The sequence below is a fragment of the Suncus etruscus genome, chromosome 2 (assembly GCF_024139225.1).
Source record: "Suncus etruscus isolate mSunEtr1 chromosome 2, mSunEtr1.pri.cur, whole genome shotgun sequence".
NCBI lineage: Eukaryota > Metazoa > Chordata > Mammalia > Eulipotyphla > Soricidae > Suncus > Suncus etruscus.
Window position 1 is genome coordinate 85,557,692 of NC_064849.1, and position 18,223 is coordinate 85,575,914.

Genomic DNA, 18,223 nt, shown 5'->3' on the forward strand with positions numbered 1-18,223 from the left:
TTCCCAGCTGTAGCTTCTTGTCCAGATGAAACATCCAAACCGAGTGCTCTCCACACTTACACTAAGTGTGTAAGATCCTCAGGGATCCCTTAAACACACTCAGATCCCCGCCTATCTCACAAGGCAGCTGTGGGGAGAGGCCCCCAGACCATGTGTCACCCACTGCTGGCTAAGTGTCCAGGGGTCCAGGAAGAAGGACCTTTGGTGGTCGAAAACATGAGCTCTGGTCTCTGAGAAATGCTTCTCTGCTCCCAGATGAGCACTGTTGATGGAGGTGGCGAGAGAGCCAGTGCCCGTCCATGCAGGCTTAGAAGACGGGCACATGGTAGTGGCGGTCATTCTCGGTCAGCAGGGAGATCTGAGGCCATTCCCGGAGGGGCGCCTCTGGGTAGCAAACTTCAAAGTCCCTAGAGTTAAACCTGAACAGTCGGAATATTTTAATCTTGACTTCCAGGGAGTGCCCAAGTATGAACAGATCGATCTGGGGAAGGGAAGAGAAAGGTCACCAAGGCATAGTCCAGATGCCAGAGACCCTCAGGTTTAATCCCCAATATCACAGGTTCAATCCCCAGAGCATGACTACAGTGACCCCCCATAATTATTCTATCAGACGTAGTGCCCGAACATGCCAAAGTATGGTCCCCAAATAAACAAAAAGCCAGCAAAGAAATCCAATATAAAAGCTCATTATGAAACTCACACCTTTTTTCTAACTAGGGATATTTTTTGTTTGGTTGGTTGTTTTTTTTGTTTTTGTTTGGTTGTTTTTTGTTTTGTTTTTGGGCCACACCCGGCGTTGCTTAGGGGTTACTCCTGGCTGTCTGCTCAGAAATAGCTCCTGGCAGGCACGGGGGACCATATGGGACACAGGGATTTGAACCAACCACCTTTGGTCCTGGATTGGCTGCTTGCAAGGCAAACGCCACTGTGCTATCTCTCCGGGCCCAGTTGTTTTGTTTTTGAAGCCACACTCAGAAGTACTCAGGGCTCCTCTTGACTTGGAGCTCAGGTATCACTCCTGGTAATCTCAGGGGCCAAAAGGGGTGCTGAGAAGTGAAGCCAGGTTGGATAAGTGCAAGACAAGTGTCCTACCTGCTGTACTCTTGTTCCAGTCCCCCAACAAGGATTTAAAAATATAGCATTTAAAATCAGTGTATACAGAGTAGAATATAAAATAACTATTAGGGGGGCCGGGCGGTGGCGCTAAAAGGTAAGGTGCCTGCCTTGCCTGCACTAGCCTTGGACGGACCGCGGTTCGATCCCCCGGTGTCCCATATGGTCCCCCAAGCCAGGAGCAACTTCTGAGCGCATAGCCAGGAGTAACCCCTGAGCGTTACCGGGTGTGGCCCAAAAACCAAAAAAAAAAAAAATAAATAAATAAATAAATAACTATTAGGAAAAATTAAGTCAAGAAATTTGCTTATACATGGATGGATATGGAGAATATTATGTTGAATGAAATAAGTGAAGGAGAGGTATAGACATAGAATGATTGCATTCATTCGTGGAATATATTAATAAAAGGTAGTATTGTAATAATAGATAATAAAGATAATAGAGATGAGGGTCAGGATCACCAGTCCATGATGGGAAGCTTGCCACAAAGAGTGAAGCAGTGCAGTTAGGGCAGAGAAAGGACCACTATGACAATGAGAGTTGGAACTGATCACTCTGGACAAAACTGGGTGTTGAAAGAGGATAAAGTGATATGCATGATATCCCTTCATGAACAATGTGCAAACCGCAGTGTCTAAAAGGGTAAAAAAGGAAGAAAGAGGGGTCGGAGAGATAGCATGGAGGTAGGGTGCTTGCCTTGCATGTAGAAGGATGGTGGTTCAAATCCAGGCATCCCATATGGTCCCCCGAGCCTGCCAGGAGTGATTTCTGAGTGTAGAGCCAGGAGTAACCCCTGAGCGCTGTCAGGTGTGACCCAAAAACCAAAAAAACGGAAGAGAGAAAAATAGAAAAACTGAGAGGGAAAGAGAGGAGGAAAAAGTTCTGCCACAGTGGCAGTCAAGGGAGAGGACAGGAGGGAAACTGTTGGATGGCATTGGTGGCAGTAAAAGTGCACTGATGAAAGGTGCTGTTCACTGTATGACTGAAACTCAATCATGAACAACTTTGCAACTTTTAAAAAACCATGTATTATATATCATGCAATATGAACAACCTTGTAAACCATGCTGTTTAAATAAAGTAACTTCAAAAATCAATCAATAAAAATCAACGCATAATAAAAATAATGCCAGCTAACTATGTGTGCCTTGGAGCAAAGTCCAGCAAAACAAAATTCTCTATGGAGATAAGAAAGGATTTCCTGAATTTAAAAATCTCCAGTGATTTCTTTCTACCTGCTATTGAGCAGCCAAAGTCCACCCTGGGGAAACTTTCCCAGCTGGTAGAGGGGTGAAGTGAGGGGAGGTTCAGGAGCTTGTCCAAGGCTTCTCTGCCACTTGTAATGGAGAACCTGATCACTATTGTCCACCTCTGAGTTGGAAACAAGAGACCCTCCACTACCCAGCTTTCACCACTTGAAAGTCATCCCCACATGCCTCCCTGCGAAACACACACACACACACACACACAGACACAGACACACACACAGACACACACACACACACAGACACACACACACACACGAAGCTTCTGCCCCATTTACCTGCTCTAGCCCACAAGTGTCTCCTACAGAATTCAGGTGGTTCATCATGAAGCTCAGTGGGTCCGAGGAAGTTTCTCTGGAGAAGAGGAGTCGGAAGAGAGGAGGCACTGGCTTCTTAGTCTTCATCTGCTCGTACATGTCTGTGACCTGGTAGAGCATCAGGAACTTCACGGCTTCGTAGAGCTTGTGTTCCAGAAGAGCATTCGAGAAGAGGCAGTTGCACAAACTGCCTCGCTTGTGCTGGTCTCGGATCCCGCTAAATTCCGTCCACTGGAAAGGCAGGTGGAAAAGGGAAAAGCTGGGTGAGGGAAAAAGGCAAATGCAGAGAGGACACTGCAGCTAGAAAAGACAGAGATGAACCCACCAGGCAAGAAACTCTAACTTCATGTACGTCACATATCTTCTGACGGTTGCTTTGCCCAGAGCTCCCCAAGCAGTGCTCAGGGGAGACCAGAAGCCACTTCCGGTGCTATTTGTGCCACTGGTCCAGGTTTAGCAGTGTGTGATACATTCAGGGCTCACTTTGAAGTGCTCAGGAAATCACTAGGGATTGAACCCTCGGGTTTTATACCTCCAATTCCCTGATTCTGGGTGTATTATTCAACCATGAGTAAATGTTACTTTTGTTTTGTTTTGTTTTTGGACCATGCCAAGTGGTGCTCAGGGGTTAATCCTGGCTCTGTGCTCTAAAATTTTTCCTGATAGGCTCAGGGACTATAGGAATGTAAGGATTGAACCCAGATCGGCTGCGTGCAAGGCAAGCGCTCTTCTGGCTGTGCTATCACTCTGGCCCCAAGTGACTTATTTTTACAAAAAAAAAATTACATATATAAAATTCTAAGGCCTCCCCCAACCCCAATAGTACCACTTATTAGGAATAAGCAAGTCGCTTTTCTAAAACACCTTCAGAAGACCAAGCTGCAGAGTAAGAGGTCAGTCTCGGGGGGGGGGGGGGGGGAACAGCATTGCACATGACTGACTGGGTTCAATCCCCAGCATCTATTTTATGGTCCCCTGAGCACTGCAGGAGTAACTTCTGAGTGAAGAGCCAGGAGTCAGCCCTGAATAACACCAAGAGTGGCCCAACCACAAAGGAAAATTATGCTCTTTATTTCCTCCAAGGAAGATTCATTTCAATAATCCCAAAATCTATGTCATTGTTAATAAGTAGGATGAATTCTTGGTTTTGCTTTTGCTTTTTTTTCCTGTTTTTGTTTTTGGGTCACACTAGGCAGTGCTCGGGGGTTACTCCTGGCTCTACACTCAGAAATTGCTCCTGACAGGCACGGGGGACCATATATATATGAAATGTCAGGATTTAAATCACCATCCATCCTGGTTTGGCCGTATTCAAGGCAAACGCCTCACTGCTGTGCTATCTCTCTGGCCCCAAACAAATTCTTTTAACTTTGTGTTTTATTTATTTATTTTTGGGTTTTGGGTTTTGGGTTTGGGGATACACCCAGCGGCGCTCAGGGGTTACTCCTGGCTCTGCACTCAGAAATTGCTCCTGGCAGGCTCAGGGGACCATATGGGATGCCAGGATTCGAACCAGGGTCTGCCTGAGTTAGCTGCATATAAGGCAAGTACCTTACCCACTGTGCTATTGCTCCATCCCAAGGCAGGAAAACTTCTCAGTCAGATACTAATGCTTTTTTTAACTTTTTCTTCTTTGGAGAGGAGGCAGTGTTTATACCTGACAGTGCTTGGGGGTTACTTCCTGGATCTGCACTCAGAAATTACTTCTGGTAGGCCCAGGGGACCTATATATGGGATGCCGGGGATCGAACCCAGATCAGCTTCGTGCAAAGCAAACTTCCTCCCTACTGTACTATCGCTCCAGGCACCTCAAATGATTAAATTTTGCTGCCTCCGTTATGAAAAGGACATGTTCTAATATACCATATTTTCTCTAGGGAAAACAAAAATATCTGACCGGCACCAGAAGCCTCCTTAATACTGAGGCTGGCACAACAACTTGTGTTAATGAAGCTACCTGCAAGTGTGAGCCACCAGTGGGACGCACCCACATCAACGCATCACCTTCTAGGACTTCAAGTCTGTTGAACTGTCCTCAGCATCACTGGGGAAGGGCAGGGCAGGGAGACATCAGCCACTAAGACAAGAGGTGCTTCTGCTGCATTTCCTGCCTGCCTTTCAGGGAGATAAGCCTGAAACAGCAGAAAAGGGGCAACTTGAAATGTCCAGGACACCATGATTACTCTACACCCACTCACCTGGGTTTTCAGCAACTCCACACATTTCCGTAATTTTCCAAACACATTCGAGCCTGTGTACTTCTCAGGACCGAAGCTGTACTGTTGGATCCAATTGCAGCCTTGTGAAAAGAGCAGCTTTTCAGGAAGCTTGAAAAGGAAGTGATGCCGACTTGGATTAGTTTTTCAACTTTTGTCTATTTTTTGTTTTATTTGCGAGCCACTGCTGGTAGTGTTCAGAGCTTATTCCTGGCTCTATACTCAGGGATCACTCCTGCTGGTAGTTGGGTGCTAAGTATTGAACCCATGATGGTGGTGTGCAAGGCAAATGTCCTACCCACTGTACTTCAGCTCTGGTCCCAGTTTCTCAACATTTATTACATCAGCTTAGAGGTCATCGTAAAAATCTCATTTCATTTAGCAATCTTCATTTAACAGCAGCAGTAACAAATAAAAAGTAATACTAATTGAGTTAAAAGTATATATAAATATGTAATAGCGATTAAATGAAAACATATATATATATATATATATATTGGGGCCAGAGCAGTGGCACAAGCGGTAGGGTATTTGCCTTGCATGTGCTAACCTAGGACAGACCTTGGCTTGATCCCTCTATGTCCCATATGCTCCCCCAAGCCAGGAGCGATTTCTGAGCGCATAGCCTGGAGTAATCCCTGAGCATCACTGGGTATGGCCCAAAAAAACAAAACAAACAAACAAAAATATATATTTATTTGGTTTGAGGCACACCTGTCAGTGCTCAGGGATACTCCTGGCTCTGTGCTCAGAAGTCATTCCTGCTGGTATTCGTGATCTATATGCAGTGCTAGGAATGACATTTAAATTTGCATATAATTTGGATACAATTTGCATACAAATGAGCTTGGTTGTATGCAAAGTAAACACCTCCTCCCCAAAATTATTTCTCTAGTGTATGGGTCATTTTTTTTCCTCTTTTTTTTGGGGGGGGGGGGGAATCATACCCAACAGCACTCAGGAGTTACTCCTGGTTCTGCACTCAGAAATCTCTCCTGGCAGGCTTGGGGGACAATATAGAATGCTAGGGATCAAACCCAGGTCCATCCTGGATTGGCCATGTGCAAGGCAAATGCCCTACCACTGTGCTATCGCTCTAGCCCCTTTTCTTTCATTTTTTTTTTAATTTTTGGACCACATCCATTGGCACTCAGGGTTACTCCTGGCTCTGTGCTCAGAAATTACTCCTACAGGGGCTGAAGCAATAGCGCAGTAGTAGGGTATTTTTTGCCTTGCATGCAGCTAACCCAGGACGGGCCTGGGATGGATCCCCAGCATCCCATATGGTCCCCCAAGCCAGGAGTAATTTCTGAGTGCAGAGCCAGGAGTTTAGCATCACTGGGTGTGGCTCAAAAACAGCAACAACAAAAACTTACTCTTGGCAGGATCAGGGGACCATATGGGATGCTGGGGATCAAATCTAGGACAGCTATGTGCAAGGCAAACTCCCTACCCACTGTGCTATCACTCCAACCTCAAGGATAGTACTCTTAATTCCTCAGTTTTACCACTGAGGAAAGCTTTATGTTTGAACTCTATGGAAACAATCTTGCAAGGTGAAACAACTCATTTTTGGGAGGAAATTGGGGAACCATATCCAGAAGTGCTCTACACTCAGGAATTACTCCTGACAGTGCTCAGGGAACCATATGGGATGTTAGGGATCAAACCCAAGTTGGCTTCATGCAAGGCAAATGCCCTATCCACCACTGTATTATCCATCCCAGCATGCCAGAAATTATTTGTAATCAAGAGTATACACACACACACACACACACACACACACACACACACACACACACATATTCAGGCAGTGCCTGGGTTTTAGATGACCTGCTTTGAACTTTAAACCTAGCTTGGACATGCCGCTGAGCAATTTTGTACTCAACATAGAGAATTTAACCTCTGTTACACCAAATATTCCACTGTAAATCAAAGACTACAATATGTTTTACAGAACTCTTTTAGGTATGGGATATGCTCGTCTAATCTCCTGGAAGTAACACCCCTGCCTTAACTAGGGGTTAACTAGATTTGCCAGAGGAAATAATAACTAATGAAAACAACTCTGAATAAACAAAACATTACGGAAATTGAACATGTGTCACTACACTTATCTGGTACCTTCTGTTCTCTGCTTTTCTATCTTTAAACGCACCACCTAAATGAGACCTACTATATTAAAAATAAATAATCAGGAGCAGGAGTGACAGGAAAGCAGGCAGGCATTGGCATGGCACTCCATATGGTCCACAAAGCCTCCAAGGAGTGACCCGAGGACAGAGCCAGGAGTAAGCCCTGAGCAGTGCAAGGTCTAGCCTCCAAAGTAAAACTAACTAAAACAAATAAAAAAATCATGTTCTTCATCAAAAATATACTAATTTTTAATATGCTATTTAAAAAGTAAAAACTAGACAAGGTACAGACAGAGAGAAATAGCTGCAAATCCTATCAACAAGTGATAAAGTGATAAAATTTGAGCAAAAATATGGGAAAGTCCTCAAAACTTAATCACTAATTCATAACACAAACAATTCCATTTTGAAAAAAATGAGCAAAACATTTTTACACTTTGGGATTTCAGTAGGATGGTTAATAAATCCATGAACAATAAGTCCAACAGCAGGGATTCCTTAGGTTAGGCAAACACAATACCAACAGACAAACACTCAAACCAAGGCTGATGACTGCAAGAATAAGGGATCTGGAACAATTTTAGGGTCCTGGTGTTGGGGAAAAAACTGGCTGAACCTTTGGGAAACAGTGTGGCAAGTTCTTACAAGATCCCACAGACACCTGACATTGAAACCTCACTTCCAGGAGTTAACCAAAAGGAAGAGTACTGTGGATCCCTCAAACTCCTCCTTAGGGGTCATTTATTCACCATTTCATTCACCACAGACAAAAGGCAAAATGAAAGAAAAGAAACCAAGGCGCTTGATCTCAGGTTCAGGAACTCATAAGAAGAGAAGTTTTAAATCCACAGCATGCTTAGGAGTCGGAAAAGGGCCCAATTCACAGAACCAACTGTGAACAAATTGTTTCCAATTCTAGAAAGTAGGAGAAGAGCTTTAGTTGCTTGGATATACCAGCATTTCTTAATCATAGCCAAATGGTTCTCTGGACCTCCCAGGATATTCTATTGGGACCAGCTGTTAGAATCAAGGCACATGGGAAGGCTGAAAGGGTGGCCAGAGTCAAGAAAAGTCACCAACTTAGGGTTCTTTGTTATTTGGGGGACACATCCAGTGATGCACAGGGCTTACTCCTGGCTCTACACTCAGAGATCACTTCCTGCAGGCTCAGAGGACCATATGGGATGCTGGGATTGGAACTCAGGAAGGCAATCATCTCAACCCCAGTCCTGCCTCTCTGGCCCCAGAGAAGGTGGAGAAAGGCCTGGTTGCCGCTATATGCATTTGCCAAGGCTCCTGTTCAGGCAGAGGAGATGGGAAAAACTGAACGGGTCATGGAGTTCATAAGGAAAGCAGCGTTACAAGCCCCTGCACAGAACTGAGGTTGGTGTCTTCTTCCTGGGATGAGGGTGCTGCATGTAGAAATGGGGGCTCAAGGACCCCTCCGGCTCACCCTGCTGCCCTTTATGCCTGGGCACCCAGAAAATACCCAGAGCATTGGGCAGGGATGCACCCCTCATCCACAGGTGCTCCCTGGCTCGGGGACCCCAATTCTTACCTTAACGATGTCCTTTTCCTTCATCCACGATGGGAAAGGGAGGCCCTGGCTGAGAACCTGGAACAGCACGGATCTCAGTGCTGCATAGTGGTCACTCTTGACCTGCCGAATGCATTTGACATGGTGCCTCCAAAATAGCTCTTCATATGCCTTTAGGAGGGGGGTGACCAGAAGAAGAAAGCAGGGAAGGGGTGTTACTTCTGATGGGACCCACAAACAGGAACAATGAGATACCCACCAATGTTGGAGTAACCGGTTCTTACACTATTCAGGATAATTCTCCTTTGCTGCTGCTTGTCCCGCTTTGCACTCTACCCCAATCTATTCTTTACACACAGGGTTGGTCCTGCTCTTCCCAATAAAGACCCCGAGAGGGTCAGAGAGACTTCTTCCTCTTTTGGCCCACAGCTAGCCTGTCTGCCTGCCAGTACCCTTGGCCTGCTGGCAGAGAGCTTGTGGTGAAAGCTCCTGAACTTGTTTTAGCCCCCTAACCTTTTGTGGATTATTTGCTGCGTCGATGTCGCTTCCAAACCCGAACTGCCCAATCCCTGGAGACTGGGGCATGAGACTTCCACTACAAATGGAGGTGCCTGAACACAACGAGGCCACAATGAAAAATCTGGGGGTCAGAAGAATGCACAGCAGGGAGGGCTCTTGCCTTATAGGCGGCTGACCTAGGTTCAATCCCTGGCACTACCTAGGTTCCCCTGGATGCTGCCAGGAGTATACCCAAGTGCAGAGCCAGGAGTAAGGAAGCCCTGAGCACTGTTAGTTATGGCCCCCAAATATTCTATACTTTCATATTAGGGGGTTCCCCCCAAGAGATGCTAAAGAGACCTGAGAGTCCTTCCTGGGGATATTCAGCCAATCAGGCATGAAAGCTCAGCTTCTGCATTAATGGCTGTGGTGTTACTTGGGTCCTAGGAGTTGGGAACACCAGGGTGGCAAGCAGAAGTGCTGGGGGGGGGGTTACCAGGATGGCTGCCAACACTTCAGGTCACTGAGTGACCCTGAGTCCAGAGCACGCCGGGCTCAGTCCAGCCCACCACCTTTGTTCTCCTGAGACTAGGCCAAAAAGCATTTGATTCTTTTCTTTTTTTTTATGAGTGACAAGGTGAGACAGCACTGCTAGGAATATTTATAATTGGGTCAGGACTGGAGCTAGTGGGACAGCACACGTGGACCATGTATGTAACCCTGGGGCTTGGTCCCCAACATTTTATATATACATGCACATTCCTAGTAACACATACCACATACCAAACACATACATTCCCTGTAATATATACACACACCAACACACCACATACTAAACACACACATTCCCTGCAACACACAACCCCCATACACATATTTCCTATAACATACAGATACACCACAAACATACAGACACACATACACACACACATCTTCAGAAACACACATACCTCCATCTACATTCCCAGCAACACACTGCTCAACACACCACCCTGAATGCTTTACACACACACACACACACACACACACACACACACACACACACACACACACACACACACACAGAAGCATGCACCTTCCTCATCAGCATGGCCTGGGGCGTGTCTCTTTTCCATTCTCTGCTGCAGTAACTGAGCAAATCCACTTCCGCCTCCACGCTCAGGTTCCCTGGACCAATCAGAAAGCAAAGTGGCATCAGATTTCTTTCTACTGGGCCAATTGGAAAGCAAAGGGGCATCAAGTTTTTCTCTACTAGGCCACTGAGAAATCAAAGGGTTCCCTTCCCACTGGGCCAAACAGGAAGCAGAGGGGCATCAAGTTTCCCTTCCCGCTGCCTGCCCTTCCTGCCCCTACCCAGTCAGGAAACATTTGCATGGAGATATTTACTTTTGAATTTTCTCTGCAGGTAGCCAATCCACCTGGAAGAGAAAGGGATTGGTGTTAAAAATTCTACTTTGAATATCAAGGCTATTGGAAATACTGAAATTTAATCCTTTTTTCATGTTTTTGGTGATATGGGATGAAATCCAAGACCTCTGCCAAGCCAACCAGGCCCCCAAGCCAGCTTCCTTCAGGCCACTTCAACAGACACACCTAAGGTCCAATCCAGTACCCACCATTTCAGCTGGTGCCCGAAATACAGCTGCAGTCTCCTCAAGTAGCAGAGAGAGGCCACCAGGAAGGAGGTCACCAGGCCCACAGGCCCTGTGGCTGTTCTCCAGGCAGTGTCCAAGGCTTGCCTGGCAACCAGAATCCAGGAGTGAATTGGGCCGCTGCCTGCAAACGTTAGTGATAAAGAAGCTTAACATGACTGCATGAGTCCTCGGTCTATTTGGGGAGAATCACTGGCATCTATACTAAGGAATCAATCCTGGCAGGCTTGGGGGATCGTCAGGAGCCCCAGGAATCAAGTCTGGATCAGCCACATGCAAGGCAAACATCTTACCTGCTGTGCTATCTCTTCAGCCAACACAAAGATTTTCAAAGCCTTTCTACATATATGGAATTGTGAGTCCATATGTACATGGACACTACTGGCAAGGGCAAGTGTAACAGCCAACAACATGCCTGAATGGGTCCCTCGCTCTTGAACCCAAATTCTCAGCCCCCTGTGGCTCCCTATTTAGATCATTCTAGCTTTACAGCATAGCTTCACGTTAGGTAATGGCATGCCTTCCCATTTCTGATTTCTCACTTGGCTCTGTGGAGTGTTTCATGGTTCCATATAAACTTGACTGTTGGGTAGGAGAGGCAGTATAGGAGGAGATACTTGCTTTGGAAGTGGCCAATCTGGATTCAATCCCCAGCATCCCATATGGTCCCCCAAGCACTGCCAAGTGTGATTTTTGAGCTCAGAGCCAGGAGGAAGTCCTGAGCACGCCAGGTGTAGCACCAAAACAAAACCAACCAACTATCTTGTTTTTGGGTGTGTGGGGGGCATACCTGGCGGTGCTCAGGAATGACTCCTGGCTCTGGGCTCAGAAATCACTCCTGGCAGGCTTGGGGAACCATATGGGATGCTGAAGATTGAACCCCAGTTGGCTGCGTGCAAGGCAAACACCCTCCTTGCAGTGCTATTCCAGCACCCAACAACTTTCTTAGGGACTTAGAAGAATGTCCTTGAAGAATGTCATCAGATGTGGACTGGGCTCTGCTGCCTCTAAAGAGGCATTTCGGTTGGATGATGTTTTTGAGACCACTGATTCTTCTAAGCCAAGAATATGAGTATCCCCCACCACTCTCCCCCTCAATGCATTGGCTCTTATGAAAAGAGAAGGAAGTCTGGGAACTGGCTCACAGGACCAAGACCGAAGCAATGCTGCATGCACAGGACCCAGATTCTATCCCTCTACACAGGGCCTCCTGGAACTGCTACCTCTCTTCCAGTGAGCCCAGAACCACTGAGGCAGAAAAAAAGACCTGAGAGAGGGGCGTGGTTCACCCAGCATCACATCCACAGCTCTGAAGCCCCGAAATCAACATCCCCCATCCCCCATCAGAGGCCTTGGAGACGAGAGTGATGGCCCACATCACTTGGTTTACTGCCCGTTCTCAGAATGAGGATTACTCAGCGCCTCTCTGGAAATCTACACTCTTCAAGCAAACAGGATGTGGCCCCTGATTGTACCTGAGGGAACATGACCTCCTGAGATTGCTCCAGTATCTCCCCAACCCAGGGTATCCCCCACATTGGGAGACACTAACCTGCCCAGAGGCCTGTGAGAAGGCTCCAGCCCCCAAGACTCAAGAGTGAGAAGAGTCAGAGATAGGTAGGGGCTGGAGCGATAGCACAGCAGGGAGAACATTTGCCTTACACACAGCCAACACAGGTTCAATCCCTGGCATCCCATATGGTCCTCAGAGCCTGTCAGGAGTGATTCCTGAGTGCAGGCCCAGGAGCAAAGCCACCAGGTGTGTCCACCCCCCCCCCCTCAGAAAGGAAATGACTGGTAATTATGAGAGATAGGACAAGGATTAAGGTGCTTGTTTTGCACGCAGCTGACCCTGGGATGGTCCCAGCACTGCTTAACACCAGGAGGAATCCCTGAAAACAGCCAGGCGTGAGCCCTGAGCACAGTTGAGTGTGGCCTATACCCCCATCTCCCACAACCCCAAAAGTCAAGTTTCTTTGACAGTGCCAGGAATGAGTTTATGTACGAAGCAATGTTCCATGTGTTGCTGTTACACAGCAAAGTGGATACCGGTGGGTTGTCTCAGGGGCCTCCAGAGCTGAGCCCCCTCCTCTTTCAAGGCTTACAGGGCTCAGGACTCCCTGAATGATGTTCCCAGAACCCCAACCTCCTACACACACACATACACTTGACAATCCTCTCCGCAATCCTCCCACCAGGCCTCCAGATGTAACCACAGACAGAAACCACCCAAACAGAAAGCCACTATTTTGCATGTTTGCTGAAATTCTACTCAGAAATTTGTTCCACTCCCCGAAATTCTGCCAGAGTTGAAAGAATGCAAACATTCAAACAGGAAACCTGAAAAAGAAAGGAGAGAAAGAAAAAAAAAAAAAAAAACACTTGAAAACAAAACTAAAAGATACTGCAATACCGGAAACCATGTGGCTATGCTGATGGGGACTGGGGGCCCCACGGTAGCTCAGCCCTGACCCAACCGTCTCCGAAGAAAACTCCGGGGATCCCCGGGGTGAGCCAGCTGGTCCCTGGTGCCCTCTGCTCGAGCTGGCAGGGCTGCACCAGGGAAACGCTGGACCCAAAACCATATGGTCCCTAGAAGTGCTGGGTGAGGCCAGGGCACCTCATACCTCAAGGCCTGAGAAGAGGCTAAGTTGGGGTCCTCATGGTGATCTGCAGGTCCAGATGACTGAAAACTGCAAGAGGAACCCCCAGGTCTCCTGGGCACTGCTGGGGAGAACCTCCCTCCACTCAAGATCCTAAGAACTCAGGGCTGGACACTCCACATGAGGTTCAGGCTGAAGCCAGGAGGGACCAGCCTGACAGGGGCATGGGAGCTTCTTGTCCTTTGGGGGACACTGTTCCTGAGTATGCACCACCTCAGGGGCCAGGAAACATTAGCACCATGCCCCCTACGTGACCAGCCCCCAAGCCTGACCCCCACCTAGCATGACTGGGTAACTGGGTCTCCCACAGTGAGGAACCCTCATAGCTGGGGACAGGGTTAGTTCTGGAACATAAAACTCTCATTGGTCCCTGTGGGTGTCCCAGCTGGGCCGCTGGGCATAGCGGACAATGTGGAACTCACAGAGACCACAAGGAGGGACGGGTCTAAGAATGGGGGAGGGTCCGCACACACCCACGGGTGCCAGGCATGACTACTTGTATGTGTCTGCAACACAAGAGAGACCCGGAAGGATCTATCACCCATTCTCAGGAGTGTTGGGCAGGGTGGGAGTAAATTCTGTCCCACCCCACTGGTTCTCCACTCTGTGAAGTCCTGAAACCCATAGCAGCCCGATCCAGTCACAGGGAAGGGCAGCCCCAAGCAAGGGTTGTTATCTGGAAAGTTGTGAGCTAAGAGAGAGACTGGGCAGGGCCCAACCTGCTGCTTCCTGCAGACATAGGACCGGGCATGCCGGTGTCGGCACAGGGGGCTGAGAGGCCTGAGAGCCAGACACTCAGAGTCTGACACCGCCAGGGGTGTGCATATGGGTGCGTGCCTACGTCCAGGCTTGTACTGGGGTAGTGAATCCGGGCATTTGTCAGCGAGATGGCCATCCCAGCTGACCACTGTTTGCATTTGCGTGCATGAGAAGTTTCATTTTGGAGTTTGTTTTGAGGCAATACTGGTAGTGCTGGGGTTACTTCCAGCTAAGTCTTTGGAGAGGGTTCTCAGCTCCGATTCCCTGCAGTGCCAGGGATAGGGCTGGGCCTCGGCACGAAAGTTCATACTCCATCTCACTTGCCCTTTCCTTGTTGTAGAAGAGGGGATGGGGGATGTGTGGTAGCTTGTGCTCAGGAGATCAACTCCAGGACCTGGAGTTTTCAAAGCACAGTCCCCTCTGCTTGCACCATCTCCAGCAAAGGCCAATTTCGCTTCCAAATTGGAGTTGGATGAGGAGGTTTAAAATGTACCAGAAGGGGCCAGGTCAATAACACAGTGGTAAGGCACTGCCTTGCATGCAGCCAATCCAGAATGGACCCAGGTTCAATCACAGGCATCCCATACAGTCCCTAAGTCTGCCAGGAGTGATTTCTGAGCACAGAACCAGGAGTAACCCAAGTGCTGCCAGGTGTGGCCCAAACAAAAACAAACAAATGCACCAGAAGCACCAGGACAACATGTAGGGCACTTGCCCTGCATGAAGCAACGTAGATTCAATCTCTGGCATCCGCTATAATTTCCCAAACATCAGGAGTGGTCCCTGAGTGCAGAACCAGGAGTAAGCCTGAAGCACTTCCAGGTATGATGCCCCTCCCCCCAAAACCACATACAGATGAGTGAGATGACGTAATCATGGTGCTTAAATAAATATATTAATTATAAAAGAAAACCACCACCTAAATAAATACAATCAAATGCTCTCAGTGTAACAGTAAGTGGCTTCAGTGGTTGGATCCTTCCCGGAAGAGCTGAGTGTAGCACCAGGCCTGCTAGTGAGGAAGGACCCAGACTGAAATAAATACACTACAGGTTTCCCATTGCTAAAATTATAAAAACTTGGTCTAACTGAGAAATTGTAAGTTTTAGTTATATCTCATCCCTGATAAGAATTTGGTAGTATGTCAGTGGAGTAATTTTAAGGAAAGGGAATTTCTCTTTTTTTTTCTTTTGTTTTTTTCAGGCCACACCCGTTTGATGCTCAGGAGTTACTCCTGTCTAAGTGCTCAGAAATTGCCCCTGGCTTGGTGGGACCATATGGGATTGAACCGCAGTTGCGATCTTTCCTTGGCTAGCACTTACAAGGCAGACACCTTACCTCTAGCGCCACCTCACCGGCCCCGGAATTTCTCTTTTAAAAAGAAAACTTAACCTGTTTTATGTGTCTCCTTGCTCCTTCTAAATAGGTATTGAGTGTTGGAGTGTGAGATGTTTCTCTGAAGGTACAAAGGAACATGTAAACTTTTTTTTTTTTTTTTTGGTTTTTGGGTCACACCCGGCGGTGCTCAGGGGTTACTCCTGGCTGGCTGCTCAGAAATAGCTCCTGGCAGGCACGGGGGACCATATGGGACACCGGGATTCGAACCAACCACCTTTGGTCCTGGATCGGTTGCTTGCAAGGCAAACGCCGCTGTGCTATCTCTCCGGGCCCAAACATGTAAACTTTTTAACTGTCCCATTCCCCCCTTCATTTTGTCTGGATTCCTGTTACATAGGCAGTTTCTCAATACATAGGCTGTGTAATCTGGTCACTAAGGCGCAAGGTTTTACAAATCCATGTATAGGATCTCTGTTAAATACATTCTGCATTCTTCGACTTAGTGACTAAATTGAGGATGGTTTTTTAGTAGGGGGTCATTCTATGCTTTTGGCATAATGGTTTTGAAAGCTTTGGTACAGAATAGTAGAATGGAAGCAACTTAAAGACTAAAGTTTGATTTTGTCGAGATCTTACAACTCAGTAATAGAGTGGCATCTAAAACTGAAATTATAGAAACTTCAAATTATTTTTGTAGGAAAAACAGAAAATGTAAAAAAGAAAAAAGATACACTCCAGGCTTCCACCATCTGTCAATCACTTAGCCTCCATGACTACCCTCAAAAAAACCCCAAAGGCAGAGTCCAAGAGAGACCATGGAGAGTTGAGACAACTATAACACAATGGGATACACCAGAGGATGGTTAAGAACAAGAGCAGGTGACCTCCCACCATTGCCTCTGAAATTTTGAATTTGAGTTTGGAACCCAGATCTGAGCATAATTACTCCTAGTTTAGGGGTTACTCTTGGCAGTGCTATAGGGATCTCTCTCTCTCTCTCTCTCTCTTCTCTCTCTCTCTCTCTCTCTCTCTATCTCTCTCTCTCTCTCTCTCTCTCTCTCAGCCTCCCCACTAACTAACTGCCACCCAGACCTTATGGGCCTCTCAGGTACAAACTCACCCCTCTTGTGGGAACCCATTTTCTCTCTGCAGCCTTGCTTTATGGGTCCAAATCTAGCATGATTCTGTGAGCATGGTTTTAAGTCTCCCCACCCCAACCCCCTGGGCCCATCACCAGGCCAACTGGTGACGTCATCCCACAGCTTGGAGCCTCTGTTGGCATCTGGTCCCAGCTGGGCCTAACTCGAATGCTGGGACCCTGGCCAGGGGAACTAGTCAGCAGAGCAAGCATGGGAATCCGAGCTCCACCAGGTTGGGGAAGCCGAGACAGGCCAGGGTTTTAGATGCTTCTGGAATAGCCGAGAAAGCTGGGAAGTTCTGCACCATCAAGGCAGGTGTGGTCAGATATGTGACGGTGACCAATGCCATTGCCATATCAGGTTTCGACCCCATGACAGGTTCCTCTGCCAAGTGATGACTCTTCACAGCATCACAGGATGTCGTCCGAGGCCGGGTTTACACCAGGACCTCGAAGAACTCTGCCTCTATCTACACTACAGGTCGACTAGTTGTGATTCAGTCTAACAGTCCCTCTGAGGGTGGTCTATGGGGGCTGTTCCAGGCTGGCTTTTCATTGGAGAGGCAGAAACAGCCAGAGGTTTTAGGGGGGCCTGAAACTAGCACCTAGCAACTCTGACACAGGGCAGGGCCAGGCATCCAGTGCTAGTGTGTTTTGGGGTTAGATTCTGCTCAGTTAAGAAATAGCTTCTGCGGGAGTGAGAGCTCCTCAGGTAGGGCATTTGCCTTGCATGCTGCACGTGGCCAGCCTGGGTTCGATCCCTGGCATCCTTTATGGTCCCCTGAGCCTGCCAGTAGCAATTTCTGAGCACAGAAGCAGGAGTAGCCCCCCTGAGCACTGCCGACTGTGTCCTATAAACAAAACAAAACAAAACAAATCCTCGGACAATTCTTTTGGGGCCAGAGGGATAGCACAGTGGTAGGGACTTGCCTTGCATGCTGCCAACTGGGGACGGACCTGGGTTTGATCTTCAGCATCCCATATGGTCCCTGGAACCTTCCAGGAAAGATTCTGAGTGAAGAGATAGAGTAACCCCTGATCGCTGCTCGGCGTGACCCCAAATCCCCAAAGCAAAAAAAGAAAGAAATAGCTTCACAGACTCCACAGCACTGAGAGCATGAGATCCAAGCTGCAACTAACCGTGGAACTTGGATACATCTGCCAAGGGAACAGGTTAAGAGGTTGATGGGGGCCTGGAAAGATAGTATGGAGGTAAGGTGTTTGCCTTTCATGCAGAAGGTCAGTGGTTCAAATCCCAGCATCCCATATGGTCCCCTGAGCCTCCCAGGAGCGATTTCTGAGCATAGAGCCAGGAGTAACCTTTGAGCGCCACCAGGTGTGACCCAAAAAAACAAAACAAAAAAAAAGGTTGATGGTTGGGGGGAGATGACGGACTAGACATGGCAGTGGAACTGGTGTTGAAATATTATAGGCAGGGCCCAGAGAGATAGCACAGCAGCGTTTGCTGTGCAAGCAGCCGAACCAGGACCTAAGGTGGTTGGTTCGAATCCCGAAGTCCCATATGGTCCCCCGTGCCTGCCAGGAGCTATTTCTGAGCAGACAGCCAGGAGTAACCCCTGAGCAATGCC

At 47.8% G+C, this 18,223-nt stretch overlaps 1 protein-coding gene across 1 annotated transcript in view; it reads right to left on the reverse strand.

Moving 5' to 3' along the window:
* Positions 1-18,223, reverse strand: part of OTULINL (OTU deubiquitinase with linear linkage specificity like) — a 30,768-nt gene continuing 12,545 nt past the window's right edge. Inside the window, exons 2-8 of the mRNA XM_049768398.1 lie at positions 10,701-10,860; positions 10,471-10,502; positions 10,160-10,251; positions 8,608-8,757; positions 4,897-5,025; positions 2,660-2,929; positions 1-481 (exon numbers count right to left, since the gene is read on the reverse strand). Coding sequence (XP_049624355.1) covers positions 308-481; positions 2,660-2,929; positions 4,897-5,025; positions 8,608-8,757; positions 10,160-10,251; positions 10,471-10,502; positions 10,701-10,860 — 1,007 coding nt within the window. The 3' untranslated portion in view covers positions 1-307. The remainder of the gene's footprint in view (positions 482-2,659; positions 2,930-4,896; positions 5,026-8,607; positions 8,758-10,159; positions 10,252-10,470; positions 10,503-10,700; positions 10,861-18,223) is intronic.